This window comes from Hemitrygon akajei, chromosome 2 (genome assembly GCF_048418815.1).
Source record: "Hemitrygon akajei chromosome 2, sHemAka1.3, whole genome shotgun sequence".
Lineage (NCBI taxonomy): Eukaryota > Metazoa > Chordata > Chondrichthyes > Myliobatiformes > Dasyatidae > Hemitrygon > Hemitrygon akajei.
The window spans coordinates 52,079,744-52,104,218 of NC_133125.1; the positions used below are offsets into that span (position 1 = coordinate 52,079,744).

Consider the following 24,475-nt stretch of genomic DNA (forward strand, 5'->3'; position numbering starts at 1 on the left):
CTCCTGGGGAACTCGAGGCATTGGTGATTTTCCTTGGTGGTGGTGTGTATTTGGTTGGACCAGGACAGGCCACTGGCAATGGTTCGCTCTCAGGAACCTGAAACACTGGACCTCAACACCATCAATATAGATGAGCAGGTGCACCAATCTCCACCCACTTAGACCATAAAACATAGTAGAATTAGGTCATCTGGCCCATTGAGTCTGCTCCGCCTTCAATTATGGCTGATCCTCTTTTTTTTCCCTCCTCCTCAACCCCATTTCCAGCCTTCTCCCTGTAACCTGTGATGCCATGTCCAGTCAAGAACCTATCAATCTCTGCCTTAAATACACCCAATGACCTGGCCTGCACAGCTGCATGTGGCAACAAATACCACAAATTCACCACCCTTTGGCTAAAGAAATTTCTCCACATCTCTGTTTTGAATGGACGCCCCCCTATCCTGAGGCAGTGCTCTCTTTTCCTTGACTCTCCCACGGTGGGAAACATCCTTTCTGCATCTTCTCTGTCTAGGCCTTTCAATGTTTGAAAGGTTTCAATGAGATCCCCTCCTAATCCTCCTAAATTCCAGTGAGTGCAGAATCCAACGTTTCTCGTATGATAACCCTTTCATTTCCTGGAATCATCCTTGTGAACCTCCTCTGGACCCCTCTCCAATGCCAGCACATATCTTCTAAGATGAGGAGCCCAAAACTGTTCACAATACTCAATGTGAGGCCTCACCAGTGCCTTATAAAGCCTCAGCATCATAACCCTGCTCTTATATTCTACACCTCTTGAAATGAATGTTAACATCGCATTTGCCTTCTTCACCACTTCTTCACCTGCAAGTTAACCTGTAGAGTGTTCTGCACAAGGTCTCCCAAGTCCATTTGCATCTCAGATTTTTGGATTTTATCCCTGTCTAGAAAATAGTTCACACATTTACTTCTGCTACCAAGGTGCACGACCATGCAGTTTCCAACATCATATTTCATTTGCTACTTTCTTGCTCATTCTCCTAATCTAAGTTCTTCTGCATCCTACCTGTTTCCTCAACATTACCTGCCCCTCCACCAATCTTCATATCATCTACAAACTTGGCAACAAAGCCATCTATTCCATCATCTAAATCATTTATATACAATGCAAAAAAAGAAGTGGTCCTAATACCACTACTGTAGTACACTACTAATCACTGGCAGCCAACCAGACACTCGCCCTGCCTTCTTCTGGTTAACCAACGCTCTAACCTTCCTATAATACCATGGGCTCTTAACTTGGTACACAGCCACATGTTTAGCACCTTGTCAAAGGCCTTCTGAAAGTCCAAATATACAACATCCACTGCATTCCCCTTAACTAAGCTACTTGTAATCTCCTCAAAGAATTCCAACAGATTTGTCAGGCAGGATTTTCCCTGAAGGAAACCATGCTCAATGACCAACTCTTTTGTTTTGTTGACTTTGAGGGAAAGATTGTTGTCTGGACACCATATTACTAAGCTCTTTATCTCCTTCCTGTACTCCAATTTATCATTATTTGAAATACAGCCCACTATGTTTATATCATCTGCAAACGAGAGTTAGAGCAGACTCTGGTCACAGAGTCGTGAGTGTCGGGAGGTGCTGAGGGTGCAATTTTGTGAAGCACCAGTGTTTAGACTACTTGTGGAGATGTTGCTGCCTGTCCTTACTAATTGCATCCTTTCGGTCATTTACTCCCTCATCTCAAAGGTTTGCTTGGCCACTGTGAGTTGTTCTTGGTGTATAGGTCACTGGGAGAGTCTATGGGCAGTTGGCATGAATGTAGGGATAATCCAAAAAAAGTAAAGTTGGATTAGTGTAAATGTGTGAATAATGGTCACTGTGGATTTGGCGGGACCTGCTTCTATGGTTCTAACTAGCAGCTAAAACAGTCTGCCAACTTTTTTCTTGAAGTAATTTTGGAGTGATTTCTTGTACCATCTATGTAACCTTAGTTACGTGAGTTCACGTGCTGAAGTCCTGGGCTTTTGTGACTTCCCATCTTCACTCTCCATGTTCCACAGTGAAATGTTCTGTCTTTTGCCCTCCATAAGACTTGCTAGTCACATGTGACTTGCACCAGATCCACTTACCCTTCTGTGCCTGCTGCTGTGAATCGGCCTCCTGCACCAATGCCTTGCTTTTTACCATTGTGTGCAAAACCTGTCGTGATTTGGTCTCTTTTCCTCTTCACAGCTTTCCTGAGCGAGCAATTTCCCCCTCCAGCTCTGGGCGCTTCTGCATCCAAACTTGCTTTGCCATGGCTTAGTCAGATGTACCTATAAGCATCTAGCCTTCTAAAATCCAGAGTGCTTTCTACCAAGCACCTTAGCCTCTCTACTTAAGATATCCCTTCAAATCGCTCTTTAAATATTTGGTCTTCATCCATCTTTTGCTGGCTCATGCAGATTGCATTAATCAGTGACTTTATTGCAATAACACTGGAACAATTACTGCTCTGTTTATGTGAGTTATATCTCTGGGGATTGAAAAGGCATCTTTCAGGGCAGTCTCAAAGTTCAAAGTGTGGCGACCCACTTCCTAGCGCACTCGAACCGGCTCACAAATCGGCGCGCACCGGCATTGAGGCCGGTCCCAAAAAGGGCGCCAAGTCTGCTTCACCAGCAAGGGGAACAGCCCGCGCGCGGGACGGGACCGTGAATACACGCCCCTTACAGCATTCCCGCCCGGGGAGGGCGGGATCAGGAAGGCTTTAAAGCGAGACCGCGAAGTTCGAATAAATCTCTTTTTGCAACTGCAGCCCATCGACTCCATGTCGTTATTTCAGCGCTGCGTGTAGCACACCGCTACAATTGGTGACCCCGATGGCCCAAACGATATTTGGGCCGAAGATGAATGATGCCGCATCTGTTCATGCAGTTTCATTAAAACTTCCAAGCTTCTGGACGCTGCGACCTCACCTATGGTTCCAGCAAGCAGAAGCCCAATTCCACATTCAGCAGATAACCTCGGATGCCACACGTTACTACTACGTGGTGAGCTCCCTCGACCAGGAAACAGCGGCCCAGGTTGAGGAGTTCATACAGTCTCCCCCAGCGGACAGCAAATACACGGAATTCAAAACCCTGCTCATAAGGACTTTCGGACTCTCACAGCGCGAGCGAGCTGCCCACTTACTGCACCTGGATGGTTTGGGAGACAGACCGCCATCGGCTTTGATGAATGAGATGCTGTCCCTGGCCGGAGGACACAAACCTGGCCAAATGCCAGTTCGGGCTCGACACCATCGACTTCCTGGGCCACAGGATTACTAAAGATGGGGCAACCCCTTTGCCTGCTAAGGTAGACGCAGTCCGCCATTTCCCCCGACCCAACACAATCAAAGGCCTTCAGGAATTTGTGGGTATGGTAAATTTCTACCACCGCTTCCTCCCTTCAGCTGCCCGAATCATGCGCCCCCTGTTCGCCCTGATGTCGGGTAAGGGCAAGGACATTACCTGGGACGAGGAGTCCGCTGCTGCTTTCATTAAAACGAAAGAAGCCTTGGCAAACGCCGCGATGCTAGTGCACCCCAGAATGGACATCCCTACCGTCCTCACAGTGGACGCATCTAACACGGCAGTCGGTGGGGTGCTGGAACAACTCATCGAGGATCGCTGGAACCCCTGGCGTTTTTCAGCAAACACCTGCGACCACCCGAGCTCAAATACAGTGCTTTTGACCGGGAACTGTTGGCGCTATACCTGGCAATCCGGCATTTCAGGTACTTCTTGGAAGGTAGGCCCTTCACTGCGTTCACGGACCACAAACCGCTTACCTTTGCGTTCACGAAGGTGTCCGATCCCTGGTCGTCCCGCCAGCAGCGACATCTTTCCTACATCTCTGAATACACAACGGATGTCCAGCATGTCTCGGGAAAGGACAATGTCGTGGCAGACGCTCTCTCTCGCCTTACCATTCATGCCCTGTCCCAAGGGGTAGACTATGAAGCATTGGCGGAGGCGCAGCAGGCAGATGAGGAGATCCCAAGTTACAGAACCGCAGTCTCCGGTTTGCAGCTCCAGGACCTCCCCGTAGGCCCAGGTGAGAGGACCCTACTCTGTGACGTCACCACCGGCCAGCCCCGTCCCGTCGTCCCGGCAACCTGGCGGCGGCGCGTTTTCAACTCCATTCACAACTTAGCGCACCCCTCCATCAGGACAACTGTCCGGATGGTCTCCAGCAGGTTCATTTGGCACGGTCTCCGCAAGCAGGTCAGTGAATGGGCCAGAACGTGCATGCACTGCCAAACTGCCAAGGTGCAGCGGCACACCAAAGCTCTGCCGCAGCAGTTCCACCCCACCCACCGGCGTTTCGACCACATTCATGTGGATATCGTGGGCCCCCTGCCAGTGTCACGAGGAGCGCGGCACCTCCTCATTATCGTGGACCGGTTCACAAGATGGCCAGAGGCGGTCCCGCTCACCGACACCACCTCCGAATCTTGCGCCCGGGCACTGATCGCCACCTGGGTGTCCCGCTTTGGTGTACCGGCCCACATTACCTCCAACAGAGGCGCCCAGTTCACCTCCAGCCTGTGGTCAGCTATGGCCAGCCTTTTGGGGACACAGCTGCACCACACAACTGCTTACCACCCACAGTCGAACGGCCTGGTGGAGCGTTTCCACCGTCACCCGAAGTCGGCTCTCATGGCCCGCCTGCGTGGACCTAACTGGGTGGACGAGCTTCCCTGGGTCCTGCTCGGAATCCGCACGGCGCCCAGAGAGGATCTGCACACCTCGTCGGCCGAGTTGGTGTACGGCGCACCCCAGGTCGTCCCCGGGGAGTTCATACCAGCCCCAAGGGGGCAAGAGGAAGAACCCGCAGCAGTCCTGGGTAGACTACGCGAGAGGCTCGGTAACCTGGCCCCCATACCCACTTCACAGCATGGGCAGAACCCGACCTGCGTACCCAAAGACCTGCTAAACTGTAAGTTCGTTTTTGTATGCCAGGGCGGACATTGGGCATCGCTACAGCGGCCCTACGAGGGGCCGTTTACGGTGATCAGAAACAACGGGTCCACATTCGTGCTGGACATTGGGGGGAGAGAGGAGGTTTTCACAGTGGACCGACTCAAACCGGCCCATGTGGATGTGGCGCAGCCGGTCGAGATTCCGGCACCGCGGCGCAGAGGCAGACCTCCCAAACAGAGTCCGACCCAGACTGTGGACATTGGTGGGGTGTATCGCTGTTTCTGGGGGGGGGGGAGTTATGAGTTAACCCACTTCCCAGCGCACTCGAACCGGCTCACAAATCGGCGCGTGCCGGCATTGAGGCCAGTCCCAAAATGGGCGCCAAGTCTGCTTCACCAGCAAGGGGAAAAGCCTGCGCGCGGGACGGGACCGTGAATACGCGCCTCCTACAGCATTCCCGCCCGGTGAGGGCGGGATCAGGAAGGCTTTAAAGCGAGACCACAAAATTCAAATAAATCTCTTTTTGCAACTGCAGCCCATCGACTCCGTGTCGTTATTTCAGCGCTGCATGTAGCACACCGCTACAAAAATACATTTATTACCGAAGTATCTGTACTATATACAACCTTCAGATTCGTCTCCTTTCAGGCAGCCACAAAACAAAGAAACCCAATAGAAGTAATTTTAAAAGACCATCAGTCACCCAAAGTGCAAAAAAACCCCCACAAGAACAAATCTGGCAAAGGAAGCAATTAACATTCAGAACTACAGTTCGCAAAAGTGCATTCACAACCACAAAGCCAATTATCATTGCAGCCGGTCCAGGAGTCTATTAGTTGCAGGCCACAGCCTCAGTTCAGCTCGGATGAGTAAATCTTGCCGAGCAGCAAGTTGGACATTGGCCTGTCCCTTGCCTTTAACTCCAACACCCAGACCTTTCCAATCTGGCCCAGTGCTTAACTCGGCTAAACATCGGCTTGTTTCTCGCTCTCAAACCTGGACCCCACCATCTTGATTCAGTCCATACCTAACCTTTCCAATCTGGCCCAGTGCTTGAATCGGTCAAACATCGACTCGTTCCATGCCCTCGCGCCTGGGCCGTGCCGTCTCAACCCGGCCTGCACACACCATGCCACTACCGTCCTGCATCTTTGAGACTTTAGTTCACACCGCGAAAATGTCAGGTCGTACAGGCGGTTCAAAAACTCATCTCCGAAAGGGATGTTACAGGCTGTTGATCGCAGAGATCATTGTCCAGAAAAAGCATGATTGGTAGATAGATAGATAGATAGATACTTTATTCATCCCCATGGGGAAATTCAACTTTTTTTCCAATGTCCCATACACTTGTTGTAGCAAAACTAATTACATACAATACTTAACTCAGTAAAAAATGATATGCATCTAAATCACTATCTCAAAAAGCATTAATAATAGCTTTTAAAAAGTTCTTAAGTCCTGGCGGTAGAATTGTAAAGCCTAATGGCATTGGGGAGTATTGACCTCTTCATCCTGTCTGAGGAGCATTGCATCGATAGTAACCTGTCGCTGAAACTGCTTCTCTGTCTCTGGATGGTGCTATGTAGAGGATGTTCAGAGTTATCCATAATTGACCGTAGCCTACTCAGCGCCCTTCGCTCAGCTACCGATGTTAAACTCTCCAGTACTTTGCCCACGACAGAGCCCGCCTTCCTTACCAGCTTATTAAGACGTGAGGCGTCCCTCTTCTTAATGCTTCCTCCCCAACACGCCACCACAAAGAAGAGGGCGCTCTCCACAACTGACCTATAGAACATCTTCAGCATCTCACTACAGACATTGAATGACGCCAACCTTCTTAGGAAGTACAGTCGACTCTGTGCCTTCCTGCACAAGGCATCTGTGTTGGCAGTCCAGTCTAGCTTCTCGTCTAACTGTACTCCCAGATACTTGTAGTCTTTTAGTAGTTTTATTAGCTGCCAGTGAAGCATCGCTGTGTTTCACCAGTGCCATCTTAAACTGGAAACCACTCCACCAACTCCCAATTCCACTATCTGAATCGTCTATTGAAAGCGTTTCTGTAATTAAAACTAATATCTGATTCTTTAATTCTGTGGTGCTTTAAAAAAAATGATTAGAGTGCCCTTGTTCAAGCCCTTTGGCACTTCCTTATTTTGCAAATAAGCACTCAGTGCTGTCATGCTGAAAACAGAAAAAAAATTAATTTCCTATATTCCACCATCAATCAGCAAATTTTGTTTAATATTTAACTGGTGGTGCACAAAGCACGAGTCAGTTATCAATAAAACCCATGTAATAATTAAACATTACTTTATTGGCTGTATGGTCTGTTTTTATCCTTCAAACTGTACAATAGAACCTTAAGAGTAACACAAACTCCGGGTGATTTACACAAAACTCACTGGTGGTAAGAACAGCAGTGGAATTAACTTCTTTGGTTTGGCAGCCTATACAGAATTTAGAAGGAAATTCCAAAAGAACCCAGTGAGCTGGCCCTAGTAATGCTGGTAGCTTGTTGCTGATGTGTCAAGAGTATGTGGGCCAGTCCCTGCTCTAAGCAGTAAATAAAGGATTAACTTTTTCCACTGTGAGAGGAAGACCATTATTACTACGGTAAGTAGACTAGTTAGGTCTTCATTTCATACTTATTCCAACATCTATACAGAGAAACTAAATTAAATGAATATTTATATAATGTCACTGATATTTTTACGGTAAAGTTCTCAGTTCTAGGAATTATTTTAAATCATAGTACATAGTTCTGAGTTACTGAGGTTTCTCTGGAATTGTGCTGTTGATGTTGAATATATAATCAGGTCCCAAAACTCGATAACATTCACATTCAAAATCGGCTTTCTCAGAATCATTTTGCAATAGTATTCTGGGAAAGATGCAGTGTCCAGGACCAAAGTAAGAACAAACTATTTTGAAAAAATACTCCCAAACTTTTTTAATCCAAAAACTGCGATCATTCTGGCAAGAATTTTGACAAATTTCTTCAAGACTTCTCAGTAGAATTCCCTTCAGACTCGCTGTTTTGTGGGTCAATAAAGGTGACAGTTTTTGAGATGGTTACTGAGGCAGAGGGTCTAGACTTGCCTGCAAACAAAGATAACGGGACTCTTAAAATACCCCAAACTTGGTCTGAACTACCTGGAGTTGTTAGTAATACTTGTACTCAAAACCTTAGAAACTTTGTGTTATTTTCATTACTAATTATCAAACTACCAAGCTATTGGAATTATTATTTTAATGCAATTTAAATTAATGAATATTTAAAGTTTAGGTTTCCCACTCTGCTAGTGGAAAAACTCACGTCTGACCTGATGTAAACCATTGCATTAAATTAACTTTGTCGATAGTGGCCAACTGACCCAAGTCCTCATGACCTCCTTGTCCCTGCTATTGAAGTTAACACTGAGATTATCATCAGTGCAGAAGTGTGATGATTAAATGGCTCATACTCTGGATTTGTACTAAACCGCACATACAGTCAGCCCTCCTTATCCGCGAGTTCCGCATGCGCGAATTCAACCGACCGCGAATCGAGAAAACCCGGAAGTGCTCTTCCAGCACTTGTTGTTCGAGCATGTACAGACTTTTTTTCTTGTCATTATTCCCTAAACAATGCAGTATAACAACTATTTTACATAGCATTTACATTGTATTAGCTATTATAAGTAATCTAGAGATGATTTAAAGTATACGGGAGGATGTGCATAGGTTATCGTGGATCGGGATCGGAAAAAAATCGGAAGTTCTCTTACTAAGTAAGTCTGAACAGGTACATCCGGTATTATTTAGCGTCAGTTAGTCAAACATTTGTCTTAGTATATAGTATATATTTTACCTTTCTATGCATATAAAACACTTAAGAACATATGTTTCAGCGCTGGACTCGGAAACGGAAGTTCCTGAGTTCGATCCAGTGACAGATCACTCCCTAACACGCACTCCGTCCGTGCCTGGTTGATGTGGAGGATCAAAAACCCAAAACCCCAAAACCTAATAATTAGAACACTGCGTTGCTTAGTGATAGTTTTAGCTTTCATCAGGGCAGGGCCTTTCTCACTTTATCCTTTAAAATTGTTCCGATCGTTGACTGACTGTAGCCTAATGCTTTTCCTATGACAGATGGTGTTTCACCTCTTTCTGATAGCTTTATTATTTCCACTTTATTTTCAATCGTGATTATTTTCATGAACAGAAACACTGCGGATTCAGAGCTCTACCACCAGGTCCTAATGTCCTCCGCACTGAGACAGGTTAAATAAGGTCTGGGGTTCCGCTGGGTCCTAAGGTCCACCGGATTGAGACAGGTTGAATAAGGGACTTGAGCATCCGCATTTTTTGGTATCCACGAGAGGTCCCGGAACCAATCCCTCGCAGATAAGGAATCCTCCACATCATCCAGGCACGGGATGGAGTGCGTGCTAGGGAGCAATCTGTCACTGGATCGAACTCGGGAACTTCCATTCCCGAGCCCGGCGCTGAAATGTACGTTCTTAAGTGTTTTATATGCTTAGAAAGGTAAAATATATACTATATACTGTTACGAACCCCGTAACTGGGTCACTTACCAGCAAAGATAGGAGTATCCGTTGGAGTCTGGTGATACTATTTTTAACAGGATTTATTGGCAAAAATACACAAAAATAATATCAATGCAAATATACAGATAATATACGTCGTCAATACTAAACCTAAAAGTGCGGGTATAATAATAATCAATAAGAAATAAGCTCTATCGTTGTCTAGGGGATAATGAATTGTCTGATGGAAATATAAAGTTCGCTGCAGTTCACACAAGCTGCCGTCTTTTGGGTTGTCGCTGTGTTGCAATTGTTGGAGGGAGAGAGAGAGAGAGAAAGAGAATGGGAACATTTACCGCTACGGGTTTTGCCAACCTTCCTTTATGATTTCGATCCGTCAGGTGTCTTGTTGTCGTGGCCGTTCAATTGTGACCTCTCCTTTAGCTAAACCGTTCTTCCATGGTGAGCCTGCCACCCAGGCAAGGGAGGACGCACACGAGCTCTCACCGGCTTTCGCTATAAAACACTGTCACTGGATTTCTAGCGTTTCTCCTGGTGCGTCTCAAGGGGTGTTCCCCAGACCCCTCTTTTATCCTTACTCACGGGGTCTCAGATGTCAATCAGGTTGGGATGATGCAATCCCTCAACCAGACCACTCTGGTTGTCCCCTGAGGGGTTTTCAATGAATAGTACAGTACTCAATACACAATTCCGTCTCCAAGAAACAATGGCAGTAATCAGTGGTTCCGTTCCCCTTACGTCAGGAGACATTCCACCTGGTTGTGTATTCTGTGTGTCTCTCTCTCATTTCCTGGGTCTCAGACCCGAAATAATAGCGATCTTGTGATTCTCAAAAAGGAGGGGGCGACTTTATACCCTTCGGCCCCTCAGAGTTGCTCCACCTTCGTAACAATACTAAGACAAACGTTTGACCAACTGACGCTAAATAATACCGGATGTACCTGTTCCGACTTACTTAGTAAGAGAACTTCCGATTTTTTTCCGATCCCGATCCAAGATAACCTACGCATGGACTGTACATGGAATACTTGTCACAATTACTGTTCATTTCAGACTTATTTGACCAACAAGCAATGTAAAAGTATATTTTGTACATGGGATACTTACATTGAAATAGGAATTAAATTGGTGAACCTAATGTCACTGTGTTCTACTGACAACAGGAACTTTTGAGTATGCGGGTGGAGCAAAAAAGCACAAAATCACAGGAAAAGCACAGAATCAATTGTCCAAGCTGTTTCCTGTAATATTTGAGATTTGTTTGACATGAAATTAAATTGTAAAAGAGGAAAAAGCAAACTTAATACAGGATATGTCCATTCCCACCCACAATCCGATCATTGAAAGTTCAAAGTAAATTTATTATCAAAGTACATATCTGTCATCATATACTACCTTGAGGTTCATTTTCTTGTAGGCATTTACAGTAGAGCAAGAAATGGGATAGTCAATGAAAAACTACACACAAAAACTAACAAAACAGCCAAGTGTGCATCATTACAGTCAAAAGTAACTCTTAAGACCATGATCTAACAAAATCAGAAGAAAAACAGATAGTTTTTTTGGACCCAGCTGTTTGCACCTTCTTCAAAAAAGGCAACAACTTCCCATTCTCCTGAGTGAGGATACTGGACATATTTATTCCCATTACACTAACTACTATAGTACTACTGCCACTATAGTAGGGTGTCTCTGAAATTTTCATGTGCTTACCTCTGTCCAGCAGAACAAAATTCAGCTTAATTTAATGAGGTGGATTTTAAGATGTGTTTTTACACTATTTTCTCTATTTAATCTTTTTATGAATGAGGAATATCCAAGAGTTGGTGTCTGGGAGGTTAGTGGGCATGTCTCATTTGTAAGGAGAGATGAAACAAAAGCCACAGATGGAATGTGAGCCACAGAATGTTGGACAAGGAGATGAGAATATTTTAGATTGTAAGGCTACAGAAGAATGACATGCAATGAGTGTAACACAAGGAAGTTTTTAAACATTTGAGAAATTGGATGCCGATTTACATCTGAGGTTGAGAAAATCTAGGAGTTATAGCAGGTGGGGTATGATGAATCTTGAATAAGTTCCAACATCAGACAGCTAGAGGTGAGCTGTGTTTACAGACGTGAAAGCAAATATTGTTAGATCACTTCATCCTCACTGAGGTTGTGCATTTCTATGATGTTCCTCATGGTAAATAATAGGATCTGCTTTGTCTTATCCGTCTCTGCAGCGGTAAGACTTTTTCTGTCAGTTTTCAGTTCTTTGTTTTCCAACGCTCATTTCATGGTGTAATAAGGATTCCCTCATTACCTGTTACTCCCCACCTGCTAATGGGTTTTCTGTCCAGCTTACTTACCTTGAGCTTATTGTTCCTTCACCATTCTGCCCTGAGGATGCCACCTAAAGGTAGGTCTTTAGGTTTTAAGCCATTTGTCCTCTTTTTGCCTGTAACTTTTCTTTAGCTGTTCTCTAAAGGTCTTGATGCTTTAATTACCCCATCACTCTTCCCCCCCCCACTCTCTCATTATCTTTTTTCCACATACCAATGGTTTCTGGTTCCTTTGGTGTCACTTCTCCCGTCAGCTCTAGCACTTGATTGCTAAACTTTTCCAAATTTGTTGATGAAGCCATGCATTGACCAGCCTCAAGTTTTTATTTAATGGCTGCACATTTTGCTTTTACTGGATTTCATTCCAATTGTGCCCCCAAAGTAAAATGCTACTCTCTGATATCTTTTAGCACATCAGCAAATGACTTAATGCTTGAGACACGGATCCCCATCAGCACTGTCATTAGTCCAGGTTTTGGTGCCAGCTTCCCCTCGCCACTGATATTCCTCTCCCTCCCACTGTTGTTCCCTTTGCAGTTTGTCGTGCGTCGCCTTCAATGGTTTTGCAAATTCAGCCATTTCATTTTGAAGTGCTCATCCTCACTGCTACTTTTCTACAATTTATGTGAAGACATACTTATTTTTAAAAAAATCAACATGAGATTGTAGCAGGGCTTAATGAAGCCTTTGACAATTCTGTTAGAGTGAACAGAAGAAACGCTGTTAACGTTTCAAAGGCAGCGTTCAGCAGTGGTTTGCATGTTGAGACAGTTCCAGGGTGAGCAGCAATGGAGCGAGAGAGTAGCTTGGCATGAGGGAAATGAAAGTCCAGGCCCAGTACACGTACTGAGACAAAAATAATGAAGGGACAACAAGCGAGGACAAGAATGCTGGTGCCAAGGGGAGAGCAGTTTCAAAGATAAGTGACAGAAGAATTTGGAAGGGGATTAACTTGGCATCGGAAATTTGTTTGAAAGAAATAAGTAAAATGTCACTGGAATGTCAAATAAATGTTGAAAACCTTGATGAATGGCAGACAAAGTCTTAATAAGATGGCGTATTGAACTGAGCAGCCAAGCCATCGAGTGTTGGAAAATCTCAGCATAATTAAATATGAATAAACAGGCATTAAGCAAAACAAATAATATAAGCAGGTGTAACATAGGCATCACATTGGGGTTAAGTGCAGCGAGGAAGAAAGATAAGCCTTCATTTATATGGTGCCTTTCATGCCTTTTTTAAAGAGATGTCTCAAAGGGGTTTATGCCTAATGAAATAATTTTGAGGAGCATTGCAAGAAATGCAACAAGCAGGCTGCCATAAATAGATGTGTGATAATTATCAACTAATCTGAGTAATGTTAAGTAAAGACATTAACTAGTGATCTGACAAGGTTCCATGGATCCTTTGCACCTACCAAGCAAGCAAGTGGATTTGTGATTTAAAATCTCATCCAAACAATGTCATTAACAATTTTATACGTAATGGCGTGTCAGCTTCAAATTTTGGACTGTATCTGCAGTCTGGGATTTGAACTCAAAACTTTCTGGGGCTAAAGTGGCACAGCTAATTTGCAAAAGAGAAAGTTTAGAACAGACTTAAAATCTTATACAGTATTTTGCTTTTGATTTATCTTAAATAAAATTGTTTTACTTTTAAATATGACCACCAAAGTAGCCCCATAATGAGTCCCCTGAAGTGGTGAAGAGCTTCAGACTTGGTTATAAAGAAGCTGATTGTCCACTTGGATCTGATTGGATTGAGTGCAGGTCCTGATAGAAATGTGTGGGGTTTGGCCTGGATCAGGCTGTGCCATGCTATCCTCTCAGTAGTTCAGGTGATGAAGATTGGCTGAGTATATCCTCGGGTCTTTGTGCGATGTGAGCGGAGTACAGCAGGATACCAGGCTTTTGGAGGGGGCCACTTCTGTAGAAAAAAATACAAGAACTTGTGCTGAATTTTGCTTTTAAACTCAAGTGGACCACCAGTACTGCATTGCATTAATACATGCATGTTGTGTGTGTACCTACTGTATTAACGTAGTAAAAATTTTAAACCAACCAAGTAGCATTTGGAACCAAATATTGGCTTTTATCAATGGGAATGACATACCCTTCAGTCTAAATCTGTTTGCACTTAACTAACCAAAGAAATATTCAGTGTATTTGGAGTAACTGGTATTGAGTTAATTTTACCAGTAGCACAATTCCCGAAATAGTCTGGAGTTGTATTCCCTGTGAAAGTCATAATTGCATCTCTTCCACTTTGTGCTCCATATGGATTTCATCCAAAGCTTTTCTCAGAATAGCTGAAGGAAAGGATCTGTAAACTGATCAGTTCTGCAGTCATTCACAGGAAAATATAATTTATTAATATAGTGATTTTTAATACTATTTCTACACTTCTGTTATTTAACATAGTAAGGGCTTTAGTGTGCAATGTTCGTAGTAAAATGGATAGAATTATGGACTGTGAAAGCAGAATCCCATGTAGCAAGACTCGTGAGAATCTTGTACATTTAATTACTCTGAATTAGTGATACTTGACCCGGCCTAGACCATATGAAAAATTAGTAAAGTGCAGCTGCTGTGTTCACTCCAACCTATGGCATTTGAACCTCATTTCCCCCATTACTACAATCTTATAACATAGTGACTACAATTGTGGAAAAAACCCAAAGTCTTTTTTAATTGTTTCTGCAAGTTTCCAATATTAACTACCTGGAGTCAACAGTTCCTTAAATCGGAGTAGACTCGATGGGGCAAATGGCCTAATTCTGCTCCTATATTTTCTGGTCTATAAAGTTGTCTGAACAATATGTTAGGACACTGCTTGTGAGATAACAGGTGCATTTTAGAGAGTAAAAACACAAAATGCTGGCAGAACTCAGCAGGCCAGACAGCATCTACGGGAGGAGGTAGTGATGACGTTTCGGGCTGAAACCCTTCATCAGGGTTTCCTCCTACCTCCTCCCATAGATGCTGTCTGGCCTGCTGAGTTCTGCCAGCATTTTGTGTTTTTATTTATTTCCAGCATCTGCAGATTCACTCGTGTGCATTTTAGAAAGTGGTCAGTTGACAGTGCTCATGTCTGAGTGCTATCGAGATACTTGCTTACACAAAGACAAACTAACTAGCATTTTACGTTGAGCTGTCTTACTATTATTGAACCAATTCCAATACCAAAATTTAACTATGCATCTGGATTCTAAACTTGACATGACATTGCATTATATTCTGTAGTTAAAAGTGAAGATGAAGTTATTTCTATACATCTTTCGCACATTATAGCATGAGCCTTTTGCAATAGTAGTCATCTGAAATGCATAGCACAAGCAGTACATGTTTGGAATTTTGCTGCTATTTCGAATTGTGAGGCTCCTTGTAAAATGCCAAGCTCAGGTTGACACTGCACGCACCATTTGTATCTTGCCAATACACGAGTGCTTTTGCAACTCACAGTTCACTGAAGATAAATTGAAATCATTGCTCAGCAGTCCTTGTCCTGGTACCCTTGGAAGCAGACCTTCAGTGTAACAGGTCCATGAGTAACATCTTGCCTCAAGTTGGGGAAAAGATCTAACAGCATAAAAGAATAACAAACACGAATTTATGTTATTCATTAATTTGTTAAATAAATTTGTTTGTGAAAGTAAACGTGTTTCCTTGTAGCTGATGTTGTGATCAGCACTTTATGACAATGCCAATGTTGCATTGTTGTAATTTGGAAGTTGATTTAGTACTTTTAGAGCCAGTACTTAAAAAAATGTTAGAAATAACAGGAAATCTTGTTGTGCTTTAAAAAGAATAAAATATTTGATATAAATCTAGATAAGCTGTAACACCTTTAAACTTGTACCACACATGTCAATGAACCAGTTTCTTCAGTCTGTAAATGTAGTGTTCATTATGTGCGTAAAGTGGATTTTGTCTGAAGTAGAATTAAATAATGTGACTTTGTGCAACTGAAAATTAGTTGTAGCACGAGTATGATTGCATTTCAAACAAATAATTGTATGAAAACTTGTTATTGTGTGCACATCTGGATACAATTGGACCTTTGACCCACACAGTTGTACTGGCCTGTACAAGGCAGCACACATGATCCAATTTTAGAAGGCCATTGTACTGCTTTTAGCATGGAATCCTTGTATCACATCAGCAATTGACATATAGTGTGAGGTTGCTGCAATAATGTCATGGTTTGGGGCTGGATTTGTATAAAGTCTCAGTTCCTTCTACTGAGAGTTACTGCTTTGTGTTTCCCTGATGCCCTCATTCCTACTGCCACCAAAACAGACTAATTCAGGAATAATCTACAAGCTTGTGTGGGACTATGCATTCAAAGTTGCCCAAATAATAGGGGCAACTACCCGGATCTAATTTGCTGAGCATAAACTGCTCTGGGTGAATGCCAATATATACAAGTACAATTCATTTCTTTTGCATGCAGTTCGAAGATTTGTATCAGTCACGTAAAAGGTCCAAATGCAAGAGGAACTGATTCCACAACCTATAGACTCACTTTCAAGGACCCTACATCTCATGTTCTCAGTAATATTTACTTTATAATTTCTTTTCTAATTGCACAGTTTGTCTTTTGCACATTGGTAGTTTGTCATTCTTTGTCAATTGCTGATGTGATACAAGGATTCTCTGTGAAGTTTCTTTTATTGATTCCATTCTATTTCTTCTGCTTTGAATGCCTGCAAGAAAATAAATCTCAAGGTAGTGTATAGTGCTGTATATACTTTGATAATAAATTTACTTTGAACTTCAAAATGACTTAATAGTAAGCATTTGAGTTAGTGTTCATATTTTTTAGTGGATCTGGAATTATTGAGACATTGGGAAAAATCTAAAATACTAAACTTGGAGAGAATTATTATCACCACCCCAAGTGATGTTTCGGTTTCTGCCATGATCTTTTAACAGCATGATGGCAATTATTTTGTGAGTATTGTACCTGCATTTCCTGCCATATGATCTTGTATTTTTAAAAAATAAATCACTAGGCAAGATGTAGAAACAGTAACTTTTTTTGTTACATTTGATTTTCAGATAGATTAAAATTAGTTTTTAAAAAATAGCTGGGCTGTTTTGAGGATTCCTCTTTTTAAATCTCTATATGTAAACCAACTTTAGATGCTGCCAAGAACACTAGACTGTCACATTTCCTCCCCTGCTATACGTCTAGCCTCTAATGCTAAGAATTCCATTACCAAAATTATAAGAAATAGGAGCAGAATTAGGCTATTCAGCCCATTGAATCTGCTCCGCCATTTCATCATGACAGATTTATTATTCCTCTCAACCCTATTCTCCTGCCTTCTCCCTGAAAATTTTGCCTGCTTTAAATATAGCCAACGACTTGGCCTCCACAGCTGTCTGTGGGGATGAATTCCACAGATTTACCAGCTGCTGGCTAAAGAATTTCCTCCTTATCTCTGTTCTAAAGAGACATCTTTGTATTCCGAGATGGTGCCGCTGTTCTTAAACTCCCTCACAATATGAAACATACCTTTCATGTCCATTCTATCTCAGCCTTTCAATATTTGCTGGGTTTCAATGACACCCCCACCCCCCATTCTTCTAAACTCCAGCGACTGCAGGCCCAGAGATAACAAATGCTTTTAACCCCCGGGATCATCCTTGTGAACCTTCTCTGTACCCTCTCCAAAGCCAGCAAATTCTTTCTTCGTTAAAGGGCCCAAAACTGAACTGTGCAGAAAATAGTCTACACCTTTATTGGTTCTATCAACGTGCATGCCTGTACACTTTGCTACACTGTATTCCATCTGCCACTCTTTTGCATGTCCTCCTAATGTGTCTTAAGTGCTTCTGCAGACTCCCTGCTTCCTCAACACCATTTCCTCTCCACTTTTTTTCCCACAAACTTGGCCACAAAGCTTTCAATTCCGTCATCCAAATCACTGACGTTTCAGGTCCAAGATTACTGCAGGTTATTCATTCAGATACAAAAAGACCACTCTTCTATATGGTCTTCAGTCGCTCTTTCCTGCTCCGGCATTCAGTAAGATTATGACCGATCTACCCTCGGTACCACTTGCCTGTTCTAACCCATAGTCTTTGATTCTTCACAGATTAGTGAATAATTTCTTCTGATCTCCTCCCTGAAAGACTTGCTTCTTGAGACCGTGACCCTAGGTTTCAAGGCAGCTCACTCAAATGAACATCCTTCCAATATCTCCCTTGTTTTAAGACCCATAAGGATCTTGAACATTTTAATGAGATAATGTCTCATTTCTCCAAACTACATTGTAGGCAGAGTCTGCTTAATTGCTCCTCATGGACAATCCCTCCCACCTCAGAAATAATTTCCTATTGCACGTCTGTTCTCCTCAGTGTAGGGAGACCTGCCCTCTGTGCAATATTCCAGGCATTATTTACCAGGCCTGGTTTTATTGCAGCAAGATAGTTGCTCACGTATTGCAAAAAAAGGGTAAGATGCAATTTCCTTTAAAATGGTTGATAGTACCTGTATGTTAACTGCCACAAGGGTACCCTTGCCTCTCTCAACACTGGGCTGTGAGTCAAATACTGCTATCCATGTTGTTTGTGAGATTTATGGAAAGTTAGCAATTTACTCTCCTGACAGAGTTCAAGTGCACCAACTCCTTGATACCATGATGCTGAGGATCACAGCAGGGCATGGTTGGCTTGGATTTTTGCTCTTCTGTCTGCTCTCATCAAAAGCCTTTTCATTCAGGTCCACCTGGCCCAGCCCGGTCAAACCAGCGGTTATCCAATTACTGATTCAACTCTTGTCCAGTCACAAGAAATGTGTTGCCACGTGAGTGGGAAGTATATGATAACAGCCAGCCAGGAATGTCGGCTCTTTGATGGAACCGCAGTGTTCACTGAAAACTGAACACTAGGCTGCTGACTTGCCATGTGATCAGAAAGGCCAAGAAACTGACGATTTGGAAAAGGGATGGGAAGCTGTGAAATGCTTGGCCTATCCATTATGCCCACCAATTTAAGTTGGGATTCATGTTTTAACTTTCAAAAAATGGCTGGGAATTAAAAAATCACTAGGGTAAGAAAGATTTATTAGTCATAATTTATTTTGAGTCACCGTTCTGAATAGGCCCTTCTGGCCTTTCAAACAGCACCACCAGCAGCCCTCCTCAATCCCGATTTAACCCAAATTTAATCATGGGACAACATACAGTGACCAATTAACCTACGCGAGAGGTCTTTACACTATGGCAGGAAACCAGAGAAAACCCACAGGGAGGACATACAGAGATGCCTTACAGAGGATGCTGGGATTGAACTCCAAACACCAACACTAGAGCTGTAATAGTGTCACGCAGACTACTGTGCTACAGTGGTATGCCAATGTAACATATCTGATTAAAGATTTAAAAGCACCATTCAATTTGCAACAGGCACCCATCATCTCCTACAATTTGAAACCAAACTTTTGCAGAAGTTTGAAGTGTATCTGGCTTCTTAAGACTCAGTGATTTTGAGGCTTGTGGAATCCAACTATTATACTTACAGTTAAGAGATTAATGCCACTGCAGTATGTGGATTTTATAAAGAAAAGCACATTTGTACTTATTCCCCTCCACCACCACCTTTCTCTGAATCAATGTAACGTTCTAGCAGAATATGCATTGGGTTTTTTAACATGTCACTTGAATGAACAGAAGCAGCTCTGTTTCAGTTCAAAAAGACAGTGTTCAACGGCAGGTGGGGGAGCTGGGGCATATTCCGAAAAGGCATTTCATTGGTGTCTGCCCAGCCTCTGCTACGGTGTGCTGTACTTGGCTAAGTTTGGAATTTTCCCTTATAGGGCACCATGAGTAAGAGCAGGCAGGGCTTCAGATGACAGTTTCCAGCCTGGTTAGAGTGCTGAAAGTATTTTGAAGCTCTGATACAGAGATTACAAAAGAAGTGTGCTTCTTGGGGCTTGCAGAGAGAGGGGGACAAAAAAGCGTGAATGTAAACTTAACCAACGTTTCAGAAGCTGGATCTTGTTTCCTCACAGTTGCCTGTCTGCAGTTGTAAGTAATGGAATTCTCCTTTCCTGTTTGGCAGTATAGGCCAAACCATCACAGTTAATAAGTCTGAGCAGCAGCCATGCTTTTATGTTGTAACGTTGCTTCAAAACAGCTTGATACTGTGCGATAGTTAGCTTGACTGAATGACTTTTGTTCCAGAATTTCTTAGGATTGTTCTGTCTGTTGCTTGATTAGACAGTTCCTCACTTGCTGTGGAATTTCGGACCGTCAGAAACGGGTCTGACTGCATATTTTTAGTGAGTGTGCTCAGAGCTGAGCACAACCTGATTGGGACTGTACTTAACCAGTAAGAAGCTGTTGCTTAAACACAAGGGGACTGAGCACGCTTTTAAAACTTCAAGTTAGTAAAATGTGATCTTTTCTCTCTTTTTAGTAGCGAATCTGGAGCAGAGAAGGGAAGACTGTTAGCAGCAATTTTTGTTTTAGTTGGAATTGTTCATGTATTTACTCGCGGTGTTTCTAACTCTAACCCTGCTGGAATTTTTTAACCGTGTGGTTCACTGCAGTGAATTTGGTCACCTGGTTAAGGCATAACAGTTCAACTCAGAAGCTCTGGCTGCAGCAAGTTCTATTTTAGCAGAATGCCACAAATAAGTGCTAATTAAGGAATCTGCAGTGTTGGATTTTTATCAGGCAAAGCTGCCATTTTAATAAAGCTGCAAAGTCTCTGAGATACTTGTACTACGGTTACAAACTCTTCGTGATTGCATGCTAACTCTTTCTGTTCTGTGAGGCGTTGTGTTAACTGTTTTGATAAAGGTTGCTGAGTCGCAGTGACATTTTTTTGCCGCTTTCTGTGCAAAATAGCTGAGTTGCATGTATAGACAATAAAAAATCAATAATGATATTTTTCATTTTCGTCTACAGGGAAACGAGGCAATTCTTTAAACGGAGAAGATGAGAAGGATCCGCAGTCTCAATATTCTGTGGAAACTCCTTATGGTTTTCAAATTGACCTGGATTTTCTAAAATATGTGGATGACATACAAAGGGGAAACACTATAAAGAAACTGAATATTCAAAGAAAGACCAAAGTGGGTAAAGGTCCTGCAAATCCTAGAAACATTGGAGATCAGGTCAGTGATTGGACATCAACAGAATCCCTGTCATCCTCCAACAGTGAAGACAACAAATTGTCACCATCACTTTTTATTGGTGCAAGAAGCCAGCATACCCCTCAAATAAAAAGTGGTGGAATTGAGACATCCCCAGCACTTTTAAGCGTTCAAGAAAAGAAACTTTTGCCTCCACCTTCACCGAGGCCAGCAGCACATAATTTCCATGTTGAAAAAACTCTGATGGAAACCCGCAGAAGGTTGGAGCAAGAGAGACTGATCATGCAGTCTACCATTGGAGATACACGGCGCCCTAGGTTTGCAAGTTTTGGAGGCACAGGGTCGACCAACTCTTTGGTTTCATTTACGGGATCCGCAGGGTTAAGTCAAGCCTCGCCAAATTCCCAGCAAATTCAAAATGGCTTCCAGGCAAATGGGGAATACAATCCTTATTTTGCTTCGTCGATGGGCAGTTCCATTCGTCACAGCCCTTTGAGCTCGGGCATCACGACGCCTGTCACAAACGTCACCCCAATGCATCTGCAACACATCAGGGAGCAAATGGTCATTGCACTGCGAAGACTCAAAGAGCTGGAGGAGCAAGTGAAAACGATTCCCATTCTACAGGTAAAAATTTCAGTGTTACAGGAAGAAAGGAGGCAATTAACAGCTCAGCTAAAGAGCCAAAAAACTGTGAATCAGAGTGCTGCCGGTGGATTTCGAAAGCGATCCTACAGCGCCGGAAACGCAGATCACTTTGAGCAGTTGCTGCAGACTAAGCAGGTTGGAGAGCTGCACATCGACTCAGAGGACGAAATGGAAAGCTTGGAACAGAGTTCTTTGAGGATGGAAGAGTTCAGGCAGCTGACAGCAGAGATGCAGGCACTTGAGAAAAAGATTCAGGACAGTGGCGATGAAAAACCGAGCACACAGCCGTTGGTGAAGGCAAAAGAGTACAGGTCGGTGGCTGTGGGAGCCGATGTGGACATGAATGGGTTTGTGGTTTATCATCAATCTGAAAGGTGTCTCAAGGACGTGGCAGTGAGGGCGGCTGTTGACCAGACCGATGCCAGTGTTGGCGTCAGTGAGACTCTTCTCGGTATCACCACGGAGGCTGACATGGAAATTGAACTGCAGCAGCAGACGATTGATGCACTGAAAGAGAAAATTTACAGGCTCGAGGTGAACTTAAAAGAAGCCACTCATGAGGTGGAAATGAGTAAACTGAAGTTAGAGCTGCAGGTTGCTGGCTCGAGGAAAAGGACAGATAAGTATGTAATGGCACAGCCTCAGGCCGCGACTGTATCAGTACAAGCGACAGTGCAAATGAAAAACCAAATAGTAGGTGACCACGTGAGCTATTGTGATGCTTGTGTGGGCACTCAGCAACAAACGCACAACTCTGGAGTCACCTGTAGGCCTGACTGTCAAGATGTCGCTGTGGGTCTGGATATACCAATGAACTGCTGGGTCGTGCACGAGAAGGTGGAATTGCAGGATATGGCCGTGGGTCACCGTGTTGTAATGTGCGATAAGGCGATGGATTGCGAGCTGAGAAGTTTCTGCGATGTAGCTGTAAATACAGAAGCAGCAGCGGAGGATCGAGACCTCACCAAGGAGAAAGTGAGGGAATTTAAATCAATAGGATCTGGTGATTGTTCAGTGGATGTTATAATTTGCCAACCGAAAGAGCTGATGAATTCCAGTACAAACACAGAACAAGTTAAGGCCGTTGATTCCGCAGTAATGGCAGTACCACAGACAGCAGACAAACAGACACATATAGATGTGAATAGGTTGAACCAATTCACCAATACTGAGCTGGTAACACTCACAGACTCTACTACCAGTACCATTGTGAGCAGTTGCAATAAGGAGACCAACACGACAGCCACTGAAACACGAACTGTCGCGGTGGGAGACGGTAGAGTGAAGGATGTCAATGCAACTGTTAAAACCCGCTCCGTTGGTGTGGGCACGACATCCACTTGTGATGTTGACTTGGAGAAGTCGTCACCTGTAAAAACCAAAGATCTTGGAGTTGGTCAGTTAAGCATAAATGAAAACTTCCTCGTTGGTTTGAAAACTAGAAATATTGCTTGTGGCACGATCAATCAGCCACTGGTGCCTGCTAACACAAAGAGCATCGGTGTGGGTGATGAGTCTGTGTTTGCTGCAAAGTACCAAGAGACGGAGCACAATCCTGGGGCAGAATCCACATTGAACCACTATGTTGAGCGTGTACAGAATTTGCTGCAAGAGCAGCAGATGCTCCTTGCTGAAAATTATACTGAGCTAGCTGATGCCTTTGGACAGCCCCATTCTCAGATTGGGTCCCTGAACTCCCAGCTTCTCAATACACTGACTACTTTAAATTCAGTCATGAAATATGGGAGCAATGAGGAAATAAGAGGCACTGTTAATGTCAGCCCTTGTACAGACTCTGCTGGCGCGACTGCAGGTTAGTTACAAGTTTGAAGTATTTGTGACAATCTGTCATTGGTACTAGGAGAAATGCTTTGTTGGTTTCACTGCTCCAGCTAATTTTAAATATTTAGGTTTAACTCAAACCTGTTGCCATTCAGTTCAGTTCAAAAAATTTAATAATTGTTTGGTGCTCAGTAGAATTCTCCGCATCACCATTTTTTTTTCTGTTCAAGTATGAAATAACTTCTAATGTAACGATACTGACTATGCCCTAAAGCCTTTTGACAAAACATGATTTTTATTTGTCCTGAATTGTGTTGTATTTGCATAATAACGAAAGTAGTATGTTCTTTGAGCCTGATTCTTCATTCAGTACAGTCATGGCCAATCCAATATCAATACTGTTCTGTGTATCCCTTCATTGACAGGAATCTATCTGCTACAAACTTAAAGTGCATTTTATCACCACCATCTTCTGTGTTAGAGAATTTCACAGGTTCACCATCCTCTTAGAGAAGGAATTCTTCCTCATCTCAGTCCTAAGTCTTCCTCCAAATTCCGAGAGTGTGGTATTTTGTTGTAAATCTCTCCAACCACCACCCCACTATCCTCCTTTCCCAGCCAACACATCCTTGTCTGTCTAGCCCCGTCAGAATTTTGCTTTTCAGTTTGGTCCTGTCTCTTCAGAGCCCTACTAGAGATGTGTTTTGTTGACCAAATGTTTCCATATGACACAGTCCATCCATCTATGAGTCAGTCTGTTAAACCTTCACTGCACTCCCTCAATGACGTTTGTGGTCTCAAGATCCTGTGTAATTGTAGCAAGATATCCAGGCTCCTGCACACACAGTTCCTGCTATGAAGCCAGTATTTCATTTGCCATTTTAATTGTTTGCTGCACCATTGTGCATGCTTTCCATGTCTGGTTGCTCTTTACATCAATATTTCCTAATTTATCATTATCTGCCTTTACATTTTATTTCTTAACATTTTTCCACATTAGATTGCATGTGCCATGTTCTATGCACACCTGACTGCATCAGCTTTGAGCCTCTGTGCCCCTCCTTACTACAATTTGTTGGGGGCAAATTTGGGAAAAGATTTACTCAGTTCCATCATTCAAATCACTTACTGCTGCGGC

General features: G+C 43.3%; 1 protein-coding gene across 2 annotated transcripts in view; it reads left to right on the forward strand.

Moving 5' to 3' along the window:
- The window catches only part of kank1a (KN motif and ankyrin repeat domains 1a), a 280,795-nt gene that overhangs the window by 217,084 nt on the left and 39,236 nt on the right, over positions 1-24,475 (forward strand). For both annotated transcript variants that reach the window (XM_073072177.1, XM_073072180.1), the window contains exon 3: positions 20,720-23,368. In XM_073072177.1, the coding sequence (XP_072928278.1) occupies positions 20,720-23,368 (2,649 nt within the window). The remainder of the gene's footprint in view (positions 1-20,719; positions 23,369-24,475) is intronic.